We start from the raw sequence: 19,964 nt of genomic DNA, 5'->3' as shown, positions 1-19,964 counted from the left end.
ATAAACACCGAAGAGTTTTTAGCAAAAACACAGAGCACGAAATAATATTATTCATAGGAACTATTCTACTCTTGTTTCTGGGATATGTTTTGATACGTACCTCCCCACCTGCATTTTTATGCAAGGGTTCCATGGCTCAAACTGTATGGACATAACATTTAGCTATGGATTCAGAGGCTTGCTTTTGAAAAACACAGGGAAACATGAGCTTGCAATTTCGGCCTCCGATTTACTGCTGTAATTGGCAAACTTATTAAATTCTGTTCTTGCTAATTATAAATATTTAATTCTGTTCTTGCTAATTATAAGTGTAATTCTTTAATGAAAACGGAGGTTACCATGCAGTGCACCAAAACCTCCATATTTTTATAGGCTTTCAATAAATTTCCTCACTTTTCTTGCAATCTGTGAATATTTCAGCTGAAGGCTTTTCTCTGACCTGGGAAAGAATCAACGAACCACCAAACTATACCTGAGCATTAAGCTATTTCTGATAAGAGTCAGGTTGTACATATGCACTCCAGAATGTGAGCACAAGCAAAACAGCAATTTTCAGCCTTTCTGTTGTTTTCACTCAGCTTAAGCCAAGTATTATAAAGATCAGCAAAAGGTTACTTTGTACTCGAAGCAAAATCATGATACAAATATTAGGACCGGCTTTTGAAAACTTGGTGAACTCACAAGTGCCAGTTCAAGGGGTCAAATGTAATGGATGGAAAATACAAAAGTTACCCAGATAAAGTGAGACACACAAAGTATCTGTTACAGAAATCTTGTGTTTGTGCAAAAAGAGTCCCCTAGAGCCCAATTAGAAACTCAGTGTCTTTATCTATTAGGTGGAAGTTATATAATAATGTTATGTAATAACAAGTTTTATAAGAGTTAGTATAATAAGTTACAGAGTAAGAATATAGTAAGTTATATAATAATTAATAATAACTTGCCCACTATACGTAACTATTATTTAATCATTTGTAATACTAAATAATATGAATTAAGTAGAAAACATTACTTTTGGACCAGACTCACTCAGAGTTTAAATCCCAGCTCTCCAGCTCTCCTTTTACTAGTCACTGTGACTGTCAGTACTTTCATCTATGAAATGAGAAAACACCTACTTTACACGGTTGTTGCATGCAAGGGATTAAATTAATCAAGAATCTAATACTTACAAAGTGCACAGGAAAGGGTGCCCAGAATATAAAAGATGATTAATAATTGTTATTTCATCATTCCTATTTTTGTAAGAAGTAAATTCACTTATTCAAGTCATGACCACCAACATAGCAGAACAAGTTCTTGCACCCATGGAGCTTATACTCAAGGAAGAGATAAATAATAAGTAAATGAATAGTTTATAAAATTTAACATCAGATAGTGATAAGAGCCAAGAATACGAAAGGACAAGGTCAAAGATATCAAGAGTAATGAAGGGGATTATATTAGAGGCTGGTCAGAATCAGTCTCTCTGACGAGAAGACAATGAACAAAGATCAGAATAAATTTGGGAGCACATGGAATATTCCAGGCAGAGAAGGGCAGCAAACACAGCAACCCTGCACTAGGAAAGGGTCTGGTGAGTGAGGGGCTGGGGGGATGAGTAGAAGAAACAATGACAGAAACTTAGCAGGGCTGGATCCAGAGGGGCTTATAGGTCATGGGAAGGACTCTGGAGTTTGGTCCAAGTATGATACTAGCAATCTACAGCTTTAATGCAATCCGTATCAAAATACCCATGACATTTTTCACAGAACTAGAACAAATAATCCTAGAATTTATGTGGAACCACAAAACACTCAGAATTACCACAGCAATCCTGGGAAAAAAAGAACAAAGCTGGAAGTATAACCCTTGCAGACTTCAGACTACACTACAAAGCTATAGTAATCAAAACAGCGTGTACTGGCACAAAAACAGACAAATAGGTCAATGGAACAGAACAGAGAGCCCAGAAATAAATCCACACACCTATAGTCAATTAACCTCAAAGACAAAGGAGGCAAGAATATACAACGGAGAAAAGACAGCCTTCAACAAGTGGTGCTGGAAAAGCTGAACAACTACATGTAAAAGAATGAAATTACAAGATTCTCTAATACCATATACAAAAATAAACTCAAAATGGATTAGTGATCTAAATGTAAGACAAGACATCATAAAACTCCTAGAAGAAAACATAAGCAAAAAATTCTTTGATATAAATCGTAGCAGTATTTTCTTAGATCACTATCTCAAGAAATAAAAGCAAAAATAAAAAATGGGACCTAATCAAACTTAAATGATGTTCCACAGTAAAGGAAACCATCAACAAAATGAAAAGACAATCTACGGAATGGGAGAAAATATTTGCAAATGATGAGACCTACAAGGGGTTACTACCCAAAATATACAAGCAGCTTATACAACTCAATATCAAAGAAACAAACAACCCCAACATAAATGGGCAGAAGACCTAAAAAAACACTTTTCCAAAGAAGACATACAGATAGCTAACACGCATATGAAAAAGTGCTCAACATCACTAATTATTAGAGAAAATAATGCAAATAAAAACTACAATGAGGTATCATCACACACCAGTCAGAATGGCTACCATCAAAAAGTCTACAAAAAATAAATGCTGGAGAGGGTGTGGAGGAAAGGGAACCTTCTTGCACTGTTCGTGAGAATGTAACTTGATACAGGCACTATGGAGAACAGTATGGAGGTTCCTTAAAAAACTAAAAATAGAACTACTATATGATCCAGCAATTCCACTCCTGGGTATCTATAAAGAAATAAATGAAAACTCTAATTCAAAAAGATATCTGCACCCCAATGTTCACAGCAGTAGTATTTACAGTAGCCAAGACATGGAAACAACCCAAGCGCTCATCAACAGACAACTGGCTTAAGAAGGTGTTGTGTGTGTGTGTATGTATATATATAGACATATATACACATATTTACATACAATATGTATACACACATACACACACACACACACACACGTGCGCGCACACACACACGTGCGCGCACACACACACACACACACACACTGGAATATTAGCCATAAAAAAGAATGAAGGATTTCCCTGATGGCGCAATGGTTAAGCATCCGCCTGACAATGCAAGGGACATGGGTTCAAGCCCTGGTCCGGGAAGATCCCACATGCCACAGAGCAACTAAGCCTGTGCGCCACAACTACTAAGCCTGCGCTCTAGAGTCTGCGAGCCCCAACTACTAAGCCCGTGTGCCACAACTACTGAAGCCCACGTGCCTAGAGCCCGTGCTCCACAACGAGAGAAGCCACTGCAATGAGAAGCCTGCACACCACAACAAAGAGTAGCCCCCACTCGCCGCAAATAAAGCCCATGCACAGCAACGAAGACCCAATGCAGCCAAAAATAAATAAATAAATTTTTTAAAAAAGAATGAAATATTGTCATTTACAGCAACATGGATGGACCAAGAAAATATTATGCTTAGTGAAATAAGTCAGAGAAAGACAAATACTATATGATATCACTTATATGTGGAATCTAAAAAATAATACAAATAAATCTATATACAAAAACAGACTCACAGACATAGAAAGCAAACTTATGGTTACCAAAGGGGAGAGAGAGTGGGGGAGGCACAAATTAGGAGTATGGAATTAACAGATACCAACTACTATACACAAAATAGATAAGCAACAAGGATTTACTGTATAGAACAGGAAATTATACCCAATATCTTGTAATAACCAATATGGAATATAATAAGCAAAAACTGAATCACTGTGCTGTACACATGAAACTAATACAATATTATAAATCAACTATAGTTCAATAACAAGTAAGTAAGAAAGATGAAAACCAGAGAGGGTTGTGAGCAGAGGAGAGATGTAACTTATTTCCATGTTAAAAGAATCACACTGTCTGCCATGTTGAGAACACAAACACTATTTGAAAGGTTCTCACTGTAGCCAAAGCAAAAGAAGATGGTGGTTTGTATTAGAGTGTTGCCTGTGGAAGTGTTGGGAAGTGGTCAGAATTTGAATATAATTTAAAAGTAGAGCTTACAGTATATGGGATGGAGACAGAGAAGAAAAAGAATATGTTAAGGTTTCAGGCTTGAACACCTGGTTAAATGCTGGTACCATGTCCTGAAATGGGGGGCACTGGGGGAAAACAGTTTGCAGCAGGGGAGGGGCTTGTGAAGGCAAGTTTGGACATATTAGGTCTGTGATGACTTTCATCCAAATGAGGTCTCAAGTAGGCAGCTGGATATATAACTCTGGAATTGAGGAAAAATGCCATGGCTGAAGATAAATACTTAGGAGTCCACAGTATGAAAATGTATTTAAAGACCATGATACTAGTCGAGGGGAATGAATGGGTAAACTACAACTAGAGAATCTAAAAGTGAACCCTAAACCTAGTGCACACCGACATCAGAAGGTTTAGACGAGAGAATTCAATAAAGAAGAATTACAGCGAATTATAGTGAACGGGCTGTAAGGGAGAAGGAAAACCAGGAGCCAAGTCAGATAAACGAGCTACAAAGGAAAAAAGACTCCTGTTTTCTGAGCAGAGCGCTATGCAGAAGCTGAGTGAGATGAAGGCTTAGAATTACCATCACGGTTGGCAATGTGGTGTTCACTGGGGGTCTTGCCAAAGGTCATTTCAGTGGAGTAGTGGGGATCAGACCCAGAACAGAGGGGATTTAGGAGAGAATGAGAGGAGAGGATGTGGACCAGCAGGAATAGACAACCCTTGAATTGTGCTAAAAAGAGGAGCAGAGAAATGGTACAGTAGCTGGACGGGGATATAGAGTTAAGGAAGGAAATATCTGGGGGCTTCTGTAATATTTCAGGAAAGCAGGCTAGGGCGAAGAAATGATGGGAGTCGATTTGTAAATGGCTATACAGGGAAGACCTCTCTGATAAAATGCTATTTGTCTGAATGAAGTGAGAGGGCAGGCCATGAAGATATCTAAGAGAAGATGTTCTTGATGTGCTTGGGAAATATATTATCATATGTTTATATACTGATAGGAATAATCCTGAAAATACCCAATAAAGAAAAAAGGCTTGTAATTCAGGGAGAGATGGGGTCAGTGCATCCCCGCCCGGGGTTGAGAGCACAGGTGGAGGTAGTGGCCTCAGGTAGGAGCAAGGGTGGGGTTCCTGGAAGGTGACTGATTCAGTGGTGGGAGGATGCAGAAGTTCTCTTCCAAGGGCTTCTGTTTTCTCAGTGGAATAAGAAGTAAAGTAGCAGCTGGGAGTGAGAAAGGAAGACAGGATTTGAGGAATGCAGGACAGTACGCTGCCTAGGGAAACAGAGGAGGGCTGCCAGGATCCACTTGAGGTTAGAGCCCTAAACATTAGATGATACACATTTAAATGAGAGAATGTCTACAAACTCTAAAACACTATGGAATCATGTGATACTATTTTTTTTTAAACGGGAAAAGAAAGATAATGGCTGAGTAGAGAGGATAAAGTGCACTACAAGTATGGACACAGGCTGGACATGGCAAGTCAAGTATTATGAAAATGCTTGGACAAGTACCCTCAAAGCACGTAAGAGTCCACCAAGAAGAAAGAACAAGTAGATAACTGACTGTCCTAGAGTAAACGTGTACTACAGCACCATGACCGAAAAAAGCTCAGGACGCCAAAGAGCAGAGACAAGGCTGGATGAGTCACACTGGGAGTACTGTCATGGCCTCCTGCTGTGCCTTTGTCTCTCTACCTTTTTCAAAAAAAACTTTTTAATTGAAGTATAGTTATTTACAATGTTTCAGGTGTACAGCAAAGTGATTCAGTTATATATATACAGAGAGAGAGATATATGTTCTTTTTCAGATTTCTTTTCCATTATAGGTTATCACAAGATACTGAACATACTTCCCTGTGCTATACAGAAGGTTCTTGTTGTTTATCTATTTTATATATTATAGTGTATATCTGTCAAATCTACCTTTTAATGTAACAGACTTCTCTAGAGCTGTTCCCTGTCTGCTATCCAGTTCAATTTATCCCAGTACAACTTGAGGCATATTAGGAAAGGCTGTTACAGTTGCCTAAAAACAATGTACTTCCACAGGGTCAAAGTATAAATTACTCTGCAAATCTTGAAGTAGATGGATGGAATTCCTCATCGGGACCACGATTCACAAATTCATCACACTTCCTGCTTACACCTTTCTTTTCCTAGACTACACTCTTCAAAGACAAGGACCATGTCTCATTCTTGCTGCACTTGTGACAGCCATCATACCCAGAATATAATAGATGCTCCATAAATGTGTGATAGATGAATGGATGAATTAGAAGGTACAAATTTAAAAACAACAACAACAAAACTCTAGCCAACATGAGTTAACAGAGCAGTTTTCCCACTTTTTAGCTGGTTAACCTTGGAATAATCCACTTCAACGAGATTCAATTATCTTATTCATTAAAAAATTACCCTTACCTATGTCATACTATTATTATAAAGACTAATTAAATGAAATAATCTAGGCCTTTGCAAACTGTGAAGTACCATATAATAGTTGGCTATTACTAACATCCACATAACTGGTACCTTGGACTAGGAACAGAGGTCATGAACAAGGTCATACCCGGTTTCAGCAGCATGGAGAACCAATTAAAGACCTCATCACCTGTAAGAACTTTGCACTGGTCAATATTAGCCAGAAAAGACAGACACTGGTATTAAGCAACACAAAGGATAAAACAAATTGTAAAAAGGTATTCACTATGAGAAATACATAAAACACATTTGATTTGGACAAAGAAAGTATTAACCTTCCAAAAGTACTCATCAAAAATTTTGTCCACAGACTGACACTTTAAATTCCACTGGTTTCTGATACCGTTTGAAGGATGTTTAATTCAACAACTTTGTAAATCTTCATATTAAAGAAAAATTACCTAAGAGGACATTCAATGTCAAGCCATCTTTGTATGTCTTTTAAAAATCCAAAAGGGATTTTTTAGAAATCTCTCAATGTTAAAATAGTATCACAACTCAATCTTACTAAGTCGTCTTATCATGAAAATTCGGTTCATTCCTTTATTGCTTTACATGCCTCTCAGGGCAAATATGCAGTTACATAAAAACATCCTTTTCTATCCTTTCCTAGCAATCAAAGGGTGAAAAGACTATATTACAGAAGGAGCTTCAAGATGGCGGAAGAGTAAGACACGGAGATCACCCTCCTCCCCACAAATACATCAGAAATACATCTACACGTGGAACAACTCCTACAGAACACCTACTGGACGCTGGCAGAAGACCTCAGACCTCCCAAAACGCAAGAATCTCCCCCACGTACCTGGGTAGCACAAAAGAAAAAAGAATAAACAGAGACAAAAGAATAGGGACGGGACCTGCACCAGTGGGAGGGAGCTGTGAAGGAGGAAAGGTTTCCACACACTAGGAAGCCCCTTCGTGGGCGGAGACTGCGGGGGGCGGAGGGGGGAAGCTTTAGAGCCACGGAGGAGAGCGCAGCCACAGGGGTGCGGAGGGCAAAGCGGAGAGATTCCCGCACAGAGGATCCGTGCCGACCGGCACTCACCAGCCCGAGAGGCTTGTCTGCTCACCCGCTGGGGCAGGCGGGGCTGGAAGCTGAGGCTCCGGCTTCCGTGGGATCCCAAGGAGAGGACTGGCGGCATGAACACAGCCTGAAGGAACTAGTGCGCCACAGCTATGGCCGGGAGGGAGTCCGGGAAAAGGTCGGGAGCTGCCGAAGACGCAAGAGACTTTTTCTTGCCTCTTTGTTTCCTGGTGTGCGAGAAGGGATTAAGAGCGCTTCTTAAAGGAGCTCCAGAGACGGGCACCAGCCGCGGCTAAAAGCGCGGACCCCAGATATGGGCATGACACGCTAAGGCTGCTGCTGCTGCCGCCGCCTCCAAGAAGCCTGTGTGCGAGCGCAGGTCACTCTTCACACCTCCCTTCCGGGAGCCTGTGCTGCCCGCCACTGCCAGGGTCCCGTGACCGAGGGACAACCTCCCCGGGAGAACGCACGGTGCGCCTCAGGCTGGTGCAACGTCACGCTGGCCGTCACGCTGGCCTCTGCCGCCACAGGCTCTCCTCGCATCCGTGCCCCTCCCTCCTCCCGGCCTGAGTGAGCCAGAGCCCCCGAATCAGCTACTCCTTTAACCCCGTCGTGTCTGAGCAAAGAACAGACGCCTTCAGGCGACCTACCCGCAGAGGCGGGGCCAAATCCAAAGCAGAGCCCCAGGAGCTGTGCGAACAAAGAAGACAAAGAGAAATCCCTCCCACCAGGCTCAAGGAGCAGCGGATTAGATCTCCACAGTCAACTTGATGTGCCCTGCATCTGTGTAATACCTGAACAGACAATGAATCATCCCAAATTGAAGAGGTGGACTTTCGGAGCAATAATATATATATTTTTTTTTTCCCCTTTTTCTCTTTTTGTGAGTGTGTATGTGTATGCTTCTGTGTGTGATTTTGTCTGTATAGCTTTGCTTTCACCATTTGTCCTAGGGTTCTGTCTATCCGTTCTTCTGGGGTTTTTTACAGTTTTTTTCTTAACAATTATTTTTTATTTTAATAACTTTATTTTACTTTCTCTTCTTTTTTTTCCTCCATTTTATTCTGAGACGTGTGGAGGACAGGCTCTTGGTGCTCCAGCCAGGCATCAGGGCTGTGCCACTGAGGTGGGAGAGCCAAGTTCAGGACACTGGTCCACAAGAGACCTCCCAGAACTACGTAATGTCAAACGGTGAAAATCCCCCAGAGATCTCCATCTCAACGCCAACACCCAGCTCCACTCAAAGACCAGCAAGCTACAGTGCTGGACACCCTATGCCAAACAACTAGCAAGACAGGAACACAACCCCACCCATTAGCAGGGAGGCTGCCTAAAATCATCATAAGGTCACAGACACACCAAAAAACACAACCAGACGTGGACCTGCCCACCAGAAAGACACGATCAGGCCTCATCCATCAGAACACAGGCACTAGTCCCCTCCAACAGGAAGCCTACACAACCCACTGAACCAACCTCAGCCACTGGGGACAGACACCAAAAACAACGGGAACTACGAGCCTACAGCCTGTGAAAAGGAGACCCCAAACACAGTATGTTGAGCAAAATGAGAAGACAGAAATATGCAGCAGATGATGGAGCAGGTAAAACCCACTAGACCAAACAAATGAAGAGGAAATAGGCAGTCTACCTGAAAAAGAATTCAGGATGATGATAGTAAAGATGATCCAAAATCCTGGAAATAGAATGGAGAAAATACAAGAAACGTTTAACAAAGACCTAGAAGAATCGAAGAGCACACAAACAGTGATGAACAACAATAAATGAAATTAAAAATTCTCTAGAAGGGATCAATAGCAGAATAACTGAGGCAGAAGAACGGATAAGTGACCTGGAAGATAAAATAGTGGAAATAACTACTGCAGAGCAGAATAAAGAAAAAAGAATGAAAAGAACTGAGGACAGTCTCAGAGACCTCTGGGACAACATTAAAAGCACCAACATTCAAATTATAGGGGTCCCACAAGAAGAAGAGAAAAAGAAAGGGACTGAGAAAATATTTGAAGAGACTATAGTTGAAAACTTCCCTAATATGGGAAAGGAAATAGTTAAGTCCAGGAAGCACAAAGAGTCCCATACAGGATAAATCCAAGGATCCTATACAAGATAAATCCAAGGAGAAACACGCCAGGACACATATTAATCAAACTATCAAAAATTAAATACAAAGAACAAATATTAAAAGCAGCAAGGGAAAAAGAACAAATGACACATAAGGGAATCCCTATACGGTTAGCAGCTGATCTTGCGGCAGAAACTCTGCAAGCCAGAAGGGACTGGCAGGACATATTTAAAGTGATGAAGGAGAACAACCTATAACCAAGATTACTCTATCCAGCAAGGATCCCATTCCGATTTGACGGAGAAATTAAAAGCTTTACAGAGAAGCAAAAGCTAACAGAATTCAGCACCACCAAACCAGCTTTACAACAAATGCTAAAGGAACTTCTCTAGGCAGGAAACACAAGAGAAGGAAAAGACCTACAATAACAAACCCAAAACAATTTAGAAAATGGTAATAGGAACATACATATCGATAATTACCTTACATGTAAATGGATTAAATGCTCCAACCAAAAGACACAGATTGGCTGAGTGGATACAAAAACAAGACCTGTATATATGCTATCTACAAGAGACCCACTTCAGACCTAGGAACACATACAGATTGAAAGTGAGGGGATGGAAAAAGATATTCCATGCAAATGGAAATCAAAACAAAGCTGGAGTAGCAATTCTCATATCAGACAAAATAGACTTTAAAACAAAGACTATTACAAGAGACAAAGAAGGATACTACATAATGATCAAGGGTGCAATCCAAGAAGAAGATGTAACAACTGTAAATATTTATGCACCCAACATAGGAGCACCTCAATACATAAGGCAAATACTAACAGCCATAAAAGGGGAAATCGACAGTAACACAATCATAGTAGGGGACTTTAACACCCCACTTTCACCAATGGATAGATCATCCAAAATGAAAATAAAAAAGGAAACACAAGCTTTAAATGATACATTAAACAAAATGGACTTAATTGATATTTATAGGACATTCCATCCAAAAACAACAGAATACACTTTCTTCTCAAGTGCTCATGGAACATTCTCCAGGATAGATCATATCTTGGGTCACAAATGAAGCCTTGGTAAATTTAAGAAAACTGAAATCGTATCAAATATTTTTTCCGACCACAACGCTATGAAACTAGATATCAATTACAGGAAAAAATCTATAAGAAATACAAACACATGGAGGCTAAACAACACACTACTTAATAACCAAGAGATCACTGAAGAAATCAAAGAGGAAATCAAAAAATACCTAGAAACAAATGACAATGGAGACACGATGACCCAAAACCTATGGGATGCAGCAAAAGCAGTTCTAAGAGCGAAGTTTAGAGCAATACAATCCTACCTCAAGAAACAAGAAACATCTCAAATAAACAACCTAACCTTACACCTAAAGCAATCAGAGAAAGAAAACCAAAAAAACTCCGAAGTTAGCAGAAGGAAAGAAATCATAAAGATCAGATCAGAAATAAATGAAAAAGAAATGAAGGAAACGATAGCAAAGATCAATAAAACTAAAAGCTGGTTCTTTGACAAACAAAATTGATAAACCATTAGCCAGACTCATCAAGAAAAAAAGGGAGAAGACTCAAATCAAGAGAATTAGAATAGAAAAAGGAGAAGTAACAACTGACACTGGAGAAATACAAAGGATCATGAGAGATTACTACAAGCAACTATATGCCAATACAATGGACAACCTGGAAGAAATGGACGAATTCTTAGAAATGCACAACCTTCTGAGACTGAATCAGGAAGAAATAGAAAATATGAACAGGCCAATCACAAGCACTGAAATTGAAACTTTGATTAATAATCTTCCAACAAACAAAAGCCCAGGACCAGATGGCTTCACAGGTGAATGCTATCAAACATTTACAGAGGGGTAACACCTATCCTTCTCAAACTCTTCCAAAAATAGCAGAGGGAGGAACACTCCCAAATTCATTCTAAGAGGCCACCATCATCACTCTGATACCAAAACCAGACAAAGATGTCACAACGAATGAAAACTACAAGCCAATATCACTGATGAACACAGATGCAAAAATCCTCAACCAAATACTAGCAAACAGAATCCAACAGCACATTAAAAGGATCATACACCATGATCAAGTGGGGTTTACCCCAGGAATGCAAGGATTCTTCAACATATGCAAATTAATATATGTGATACACCATATTCACAAATTGAAGGAAGAAAACCATATGATCATCTCAATGGATGCAGAGAAATCTTTTGACAAAATTCAACACCCATTTATGATAAAAAAACCTCCAGAAAGTAAGCATAGAGGGAACTTTCCTCAACATAATAAAGGCCATATATGACAAACCCACAGCCAACATCGTCCTCAATGGTGAAAACCTGAAAGCATTTCCACTAAGATCAGGAAGAAGACAAGGTTGCCCACTCTCACCACTATTATTCAACATACTTTGGAGGTTTTATCCACAGCAATCAAAGAAGAAAAAGAAATAAAATGAAACCAAATTGGAAAAGAAGTAAAGCTGTCACTGTTTGCAGATGACATGATACTATACATAGAGAATCCTAAAGATGCTACCAGAAAACTACTAGAGCTCATCAATGAATTTGGTAAAGTAGCAGGATACAAAATTAAGGCACAGAAATCTCTGGCATTCCTATACACTAATGATGAAAAATCTGAAAGTGAAGTGAAGAAAACACTCCCATTTACCACTGCAACAAAAACAATAACGTATCTAGGAATAAACCTACCTAAGGAGACAAAAGACCTCTATGCAGAAAATGATAAGACACTGATGAAAGAAATTAAAGATGATACAAATAGATGGAGCGATATACCATGTTCTTGGATTGGAAGAATCACATTGTTAAAATGACTCTACTACCCAAAGCAATCTACAGATTCAATGCAATCCCTATGAAACTACCACTGGCATTTTTCACAGAACTAGAACAAAAAATTTCACAATTTGTATGGAAACACAAAAGACCCCGAATAGCCAAAGCAATCTTGAGAAAGAAAAACGGAGCTGGAGGAATGAGGCTCCCTGACTTCAGACTATACTACAAAGCTACAGTCATCGAGACAGTATGGTACTGGCACAAAAACAGAAATATAGATCAATGTAACAGGATAGAAAGCCCAGAGATAAACCCACGCACATATGGTCACCTTATCTTTGATAAAGGAGGCAAGAATATACAGTGGAGAAAAGACAGCCTCTTCAATAAGTCGTGCTGGGAAAACTGGACAGGTACATGTAAAAGTATGAAATTAGAACACTCCCTAACACCATACACAAAAATAAACTCAAAATGGATTAAAGACCTAAATACAATGCCAGACACCATCAAACTCTTAGAGGAAAACATAGGCAGAACACTCTATGACATAAATCACAGCAAGATCCTTTCTGACCCACCTCCTAGAGAAATGGAAATAAAAACAAAAATAAACAGATGGGACCTAATGAAACTTCAAAGCTTTTGCACAGCAAAGGAAACCATAAACAAGACAAAAAGACAACCCTGAGAATGGGAGAAAATATTTGCAAATGAAGCAACTGACAAAGGATTAATCTCCAAAACATACAAGCAACTCATGCAGCTCAGTATCAAAAAGACAAACAACCCAATCCAAAACTGGGCAGAAGACCTCAATAGACATTTCTCCAAAGAAGATATACAGATTGCCAACAAACACATGAAAGGATGCTCAACATCTCTAATCGTTAGAGAAATGCAAATCAGAAGTACAATGAGGTATCACCTCACACCTGTCAGAATGGTGATCATCAAAAAATCTACAAACAATAAATGCTGGAGAAGGTGTAGAGAAAAGGGAACCCTCTTGCACTGTTGGTGGGAATATGAATTGGTACAGTCACTATGGAGAACAGTATGGAGGTTCCTTAAAAAACTAAAAATAGAACTACAATACGACCCAGCAATCCCACTACTGGGCATATATCCTGAGAAAACCATAATTCAGAAAGAGTCATGTACCAAAATATTCATTGCAGCTCTATTTACAACAGCCAGGACATGGAAGCAACCTAAGTGTCCATCAACAGATGAATGGATAAAGAAGATGTGGCATATATATATATATATATATATATATATATATATACACAATGGAATACTACTCAGCCATAAAAACGAACGAAACTGAGTTATTTGTAGTGAGGTGGATGGACTTAGAGTGTGTCATACAGAGTGAAGTAAGTCAGAAAGAAAAATACCATATGCTAACACATATATATGGAATCTAAAAAAAAAAAAGCAAAGAAAAAAATGGTCAGCTCCGCAACGGGAGAGGCCACAACAGTGAGAGGCCCGTGTACCGCAAAAAAAAAAAAAAAAAAAAAAAATGGTCAGAAGAACCTAGGGGCAAGACAGGAATAAAGATGCAGACCTACTAGAGAATGGACTTGAGGATATGGGGAGGGGGAAGGGTAAGCTGGGGCAAAGTGAGAGAGTGGCATGGACATATATACACTACCAAACGTAAAACAGATAGCTAGTGGGAAGCAGCCGCATAGCACAGGGAGATCAACGAGGTGCTTTGTGACCACCTAGAGGGGTGGGATAGGGAGGGAGGGAGACACAAGAGGGAAGAGATATGGGGACATATGTATATGTGTAACTGATTCACTTTGTTATAAAGCAGAAACTGACACACCATTGTAAAGCAATTATACTCCAATAAAGATGTTTTTAAAAAAAGAATAAAAAGACTGTATTACGAGCAAAAACTAGATTTCTTATGAATAAAGAAAGAAGGAATTTCCTGCCTGGGATTCTCTGGGTGATTACTGATGAGGGGAAGTAAAAACCATGAAAATATCACCCCAGTTCATATTGAAGATATCTTGGCAAAAGATGATTTAGTGAAATACTGACTGAAATACAGCCCCAAACAGTTATTTCTCTTTTGAAATAAATGGACTTTCCCAAACTATGTATCACCTTTGTGTGATTCTAATCAGATTCTGCAAAGACCCATAAGCATCATGATTATAGTCAAGATTCGGGGAACATTACGTAAACCTGCGAATTCTTTGCTCAGCCTTTCCATAGGTTAGTTTACAGTGTAACTTTCAACTTTAAAACTCAGCTAAGATACCCTGGACGCTTTCTATTTTCTATCTTTGCTTTTAGCATAACCAGCAGTAGCTTCCCTTTCAAAGCAATCATTCCCCCACCCCACAACCGCCATAGGTTCCACCCACCTTTGTCCAGTTATGGCAATACCCTGTGGAGGGGTCATTGTTCTGTAGAATGTCTCTCTTTTGTGTGTTCCCCCCAGGGTGCAGAGCACTTCAGACTCATCTACAAGGGCCAGCAAGAGCCAGCTTATTAAGCTGTGATCGGAGCTCCTTTTCGAATCAACCCCAGAAAGTCTCTTGTGCTGTTGAACATAAAGAAACTTCCAAGCTACCAGAAGCACCTCCAAGGTTCCATGGCATCTGAGTGGGGTCCTTTCCTAACGTTTCCTTCACCCCGTAGTTACCATAAGTATGTCTTTTATTAAAAATTACCCCTGACAGGAGCCCTTCCACAATGAATGGGCCAGAGAGGGAGGGTGGCGCTCTGAGCATGAAAGTCTGTGTAATTTCAAACGCCACAGCCAAAGGAAATGACAAGAAAAGTGGAGCTGTACCTCAAAAGCTGATTTTACAGAAACAATTATTTTTTTCAGGAGCTCAAATACTTACTCTTCCTGGGCTATTTAATCATTTTGAGGGCTTTCTCTCCTCCCTTCTTCTGAAACAATCTCAGAAAAAATCAGGAAAGACAATGGTTGTAGAACTGTTTATAATAAATTATGAATCATGGAAAGATCTTTTCTTCCAAATTGAAATAAAAAAGAGAGAAGAGCAACAATTAAACGAGTGCCAGTACTAGACAAAATTTGAAAAGGTATCTTTCAATTAGTACCAATAATCACTTGCACAATAATATAGAGGCCCGCAAGAAATAGGGTAATAACAAGGACAAAACTTTTTATTCACCTCCCATTAAAATTGACAACCAAATGTTTTAAATTACCCATTGCTTGGCTGAATTTATAAATTAAGCTAATGGTCACTGAATCACCATCAAACTGTTAAAAACAAACAGCATTTAAAAAGTAAAAAATCACCATGTGTACTCCTATTTCTGAGTAAAAACCAAATCAAACAGAGTAAGACAAAGGGTGCAAACCACCAAGTCAAAAAAATATGAAAGTAATTGAAGTTTCAGTTACCTTCAAAATGAGTAAGGAGTTATCAATGTTACTTGAGGATTCAAATATTTCAGAAACAATGCTGTTGTCCAAAAAGCAAATATGCCTGCCTAAAAATGAATAGGACTGGCAATGCTACAATGCTGCTGGCATAGAGGGGGTCAACTAGAGTGACAAAGCAGTAGGACAAAGAAAGAAAACAGATTAAAGCACTCATGGCACAGGGTGACTTCAGACTAAAGCCACTTCTGCAGTCAAAGGAAATGTTCAACAACTGTGGACTGATAAACCTGTTTAGAGTCTATGAAGAGACAGAGATTTCCCAAATTAAAATTCATCTACAGATTTTCTCATCACCGCTGCCCTTTCACAACATTATCTCTGTTGAGTTTCTCTTCCCACTTTGATACATTATTTAAAACTCCTCAACTGACATCAAACTTGAGTCTAAATTCGTAGAAGCCTTGTTTTTGACAGCTCTGTGATCTCCATCTATTTTTAGGTTTGAATGGAAATGAACTTTTCCGTACGCATGCTAACCCTACATCCTTACTGTTCCAGGACCCTGACAAATAGGGAAATAGAGCTGAATTTTATTTCCACATTAACAGGTACATGCTTGCCTGTAGAAGCTTATGTAGAGATTGTCTCATGCAGCTGCTCAGTGCATGGTGAGCTCTGCACTGACAATCTCCAAAGTCCAAAGAGAGGCATTCCAACAGAACCAAAGGGGCCTCCAAAGAGGCCAATTGTAATACAAACAAGTTACCTTTCACAAGAACTGATAAAACATGAAACAATGAATGATTATATGATCCAGCAATCCCACTCCTGGGCATATACCCAGACAAAACTATAATTTGCACCCCAATACATATACTCCAAAGATACACGCACCCCAATGTTCACAGCAGCACTATTTACAATAGCCAAGACATGGAAACAACCTAAATGACCATTGACAGATAAATGGATAAAGTAGATGTGGTACACATATACAATGGAATATTACTCAGCCATTGAAAAGAATGAAATAATGCCATTTGCAGCAACACGGAAGGACCTAGAGATTATCATACGAAGTGAAGTCAGAAAGAGAAAGACAAACACCATACGACGTCACTTAACCTGTGTTATCTAAAATACGACAAAAATGAACATATCTACACAACAGAAACAGATCCACAGATACAGAGAACAGACTTATGGTTGGGAGGAGGGGCACGGGGAAGGGAAGGATTGGGAGTTTGGGGCAGACACAAACTACCATATATATGGAATGGATAAACAAGGTCCTACTGCACAGCACAGGGAACTATATTCAATATCCTGTGATAAACCATAATAGGAAAAGAATATATATATGTATAACTGAATCACTGAGCTGTACAACAGAAATAGGCACACTGTAAATCAACTATACTTCAATAAATTTTTTAAAAATAAATGATTAAAAATCATTTATTTTTAAATAAAATAAATAAAATTTTAAAACTTTTAAATAAAACCATGAATCCATTGGTTTTTATGAGAGAAACATACTTTAAAGCCTTTGCTATAAATGTCTTTGAAAAAGGGAGTCTCCATTGGAACTTGTGGGATCAGACTGGAAGCACTAAATGCGGAAAGACGATTTTTTCTAAATTTCTAAATACCACCTTGTGCATGAATGTAAATGGATAGTAACATTTAAGCTGAAGGGAGTGGCAATCTGTTGTTTGGACAGCCCAGTCCTCACTGCCCCTTCTGGTGAGACATCTTGGTATTCCTCTTTGAAGGGACTTTCTCCTCCCAGACTCTCAGTCCAGGTGATTTGGGTAGGGGTGATTCCGCCCTTCCTCCCCTCTCAGGGGCAGGGGTCACACATATGACCAGGACCTTCCATCTTCCTAGCAACATGACCCCCGCTGGTACAATGAGACTCGATCCCAGCAGTGGAACTCTTAGGAAGGAGAAATCTCTTTCTGCCAGTCTCAAAGCTAGTAGAATGTGGGCCTGGAGCTGCAGGTGACCATCTTGTCACCTCACAGCAAAAAATCTATCTGCATATGTAGCCAACCAAGACGAACACAGAGCCAAGAAACAATGGGATCAGTCTAAATGGCATCATTTGGATCCCTGGAAAGAGCCATGATTGAATTTAAACCTACCCTGGACCTTTCAATTACATGAGACAACACGTCTCTCCTTTATTGTGGCTTGAACCAGTTGGAGTTGGATTTCTGCACATACATCCGAAAGATTTCTACCGGTACCCTAAGTAAATCAACAGAGCATTGGCAACATTAGAACTTGAAATTCACAGAACCTCAAACCTAATGCCTTTTCAATGAAAGGAAGTCATTTTCTGTAGGAAATTGCCATGGGGACCTTGTGCTAAAGTGATTTCCATGAGGTTACTGCTCATCTGCAAGAATTCATGGTATTTATCTTCTCAATCCCTTACTTCAGAGCAACAGGACACATGGTGACCTCACACTAGCAGGAGAACTCCTAAACTTCTGGAAAAATCTAGGATTCAAATTCATTTTATGATACCAGGGAATTAAATATCAGGTGAAAACAACAGACTCTATGAGGCAAAAAACTTGCGACCTTCTGTGCTGAAGCACTAACGGCAGCTTTCATGAGCAAGCCAAATGATCTTCTCTAATGATAAAATCTTGAGAGAAAGAGAAAGATATTCTTTTATCCAAACTCCCTCCTTCCCCACTGGGAATATTTAAATCTTAACTATTCCTCAGAGTCCTTGCACTCATGCAGAGTATACTGCTGATGAAAAAGTGAGATGTTCTCTTGGTATATATATTACATCGTGAAGTAACGGCTCAGAAAGAAAAATTAAGAGCCTTGTTCAAGTGCACTGCTGCCTGATCACTGAAGGCTGGGCACCCCCAACTGGGTATGTTCAGAAACATTTTTCAAAGGAATCACAACAAACATATACATATTTCCATATATCGGCAACAGTTCCCCCATCTTTTGCATCATAATTTTTTTGCATTTATATATGTCTACTTGAAAGAGGAGGCAAGAAGAAGTCTGACTGGGAAAAGTGTATTAGGCTGACATTGACCCACGTAGAATGATCATTCTCCTGGATCCCCCTCTTCCTGATTGGTTTAGATTCCTTCACTGTTGTTTTTCCCAATTGACTTACAGATGTTAGTAAATATGCTAGAGAATATATCTCATTATCCAACTCAAAACAAAGTCGAACATTAACTACAAAGGTCGATTGCAAATCTATTACAGATCCTATAATATTTCTATATTAGAAGTTTTCATCAATAAATACAAAACTGCTGACTTTATTAGGTCTTTAACAATTATAGTAATACGTGAATCGCAGGTCTGTTATCAACCTGCACATCCTGGGCACGTACAGATCAAAAGAACACAATTCCAGTACAGCCCATCTAGCTGGTGGTTCCACAGTCCTCATCGTGGCTCCCCATACTGGAGAAGGTCAAGACCAGGGGGTCAAGAGAGAGATTAAAATCATCAATATTTGATTACCAACATTACCATTCTCTGAACTACGGGACCATCACAGAATACCATAGTAAATAAAGGATACTCACAGGGCCTCCAACCATTCCCCACCCACTTTTCAGGAAAGGACCAAACCAAAAACATCTTAGATTGCAGATCTCCTCAAAATAATATCTCAAAGCACCCCATTCCACTATTAAGAGTTTCTACCATCAAAACTATCTTAAATTACTTAAACTCAAGCTAAGTTCTTTCTCTCTTGTTGACTGCTCAAAGGATAAAGAATCTGCTGCCTGCCATCTTCATTACTTTTTGTTACTTTTATACTGAAGAGAACCTCAGACTTCCTTTCTCTACCAGTAACTCCGCGTGCAACCTTGGATGAACCACTGAATTTTCCTACATCTAAATTTCCTCCTCTACAAAATAAAATATAAGGACAAATTTGTGGACTCCTAAGGCTTTTCCTAAGTTAAAGTTCATTTTGTAACTCTAGATTGGTTATTGTTCCTTAGACTCTGTTCTACCTCTTAAATACATGCCCCATCTGCATTTTTCCTAAACTCCTAGCCCTTTCTTGCCACGTCCCAAGAAAAAAAATAATAATAAAG

General features: G+C 39.4%; 1 protein-coding gene across 1 annotated transcript in view; it reads right to left on the bottom strand.

Annotated features, from left to right (window-relative positions):
• The window catches only part of RYR2 (ryanodine receptor 2), a 542,915-nt gene extending 523,612 nt beyond the window's left edge, over window positions 1–19,303 (bottom strand). Inside the window, exon 1 of the mRNA XM_060126891.1 lies at window positions 19,271–19,303. Coding sequence (XP_059982874.1) covers window positions 19,271–19,303 — 33 coding nt within the window. The remainder of the gene's footprint in view (window positions 1–19,270) is intronic.
• Between the last annotated feature and the right edge of the window lie 661 nt (window positions 19,304–19,964).

This window comes from Lagenorhynchus albirostris, chromosome 16 (genome assembly GCF_949774975.1).
Source record: "Lagenorhynchus albirostris chromosome 16, mLagAlb1.1, whole genome shotgun sequence".
NCBI lineage: Eukaryota > Metazoa > Chordata > Mammalia > Artiodactyla > Delphinidae > Lagenorhynchus > Lagenorhynchus albirostris.
Note: the sequence above shows the minus strand (reverse complement) of the source record. Positions and strands in the feature narration are given on the sequence as shown.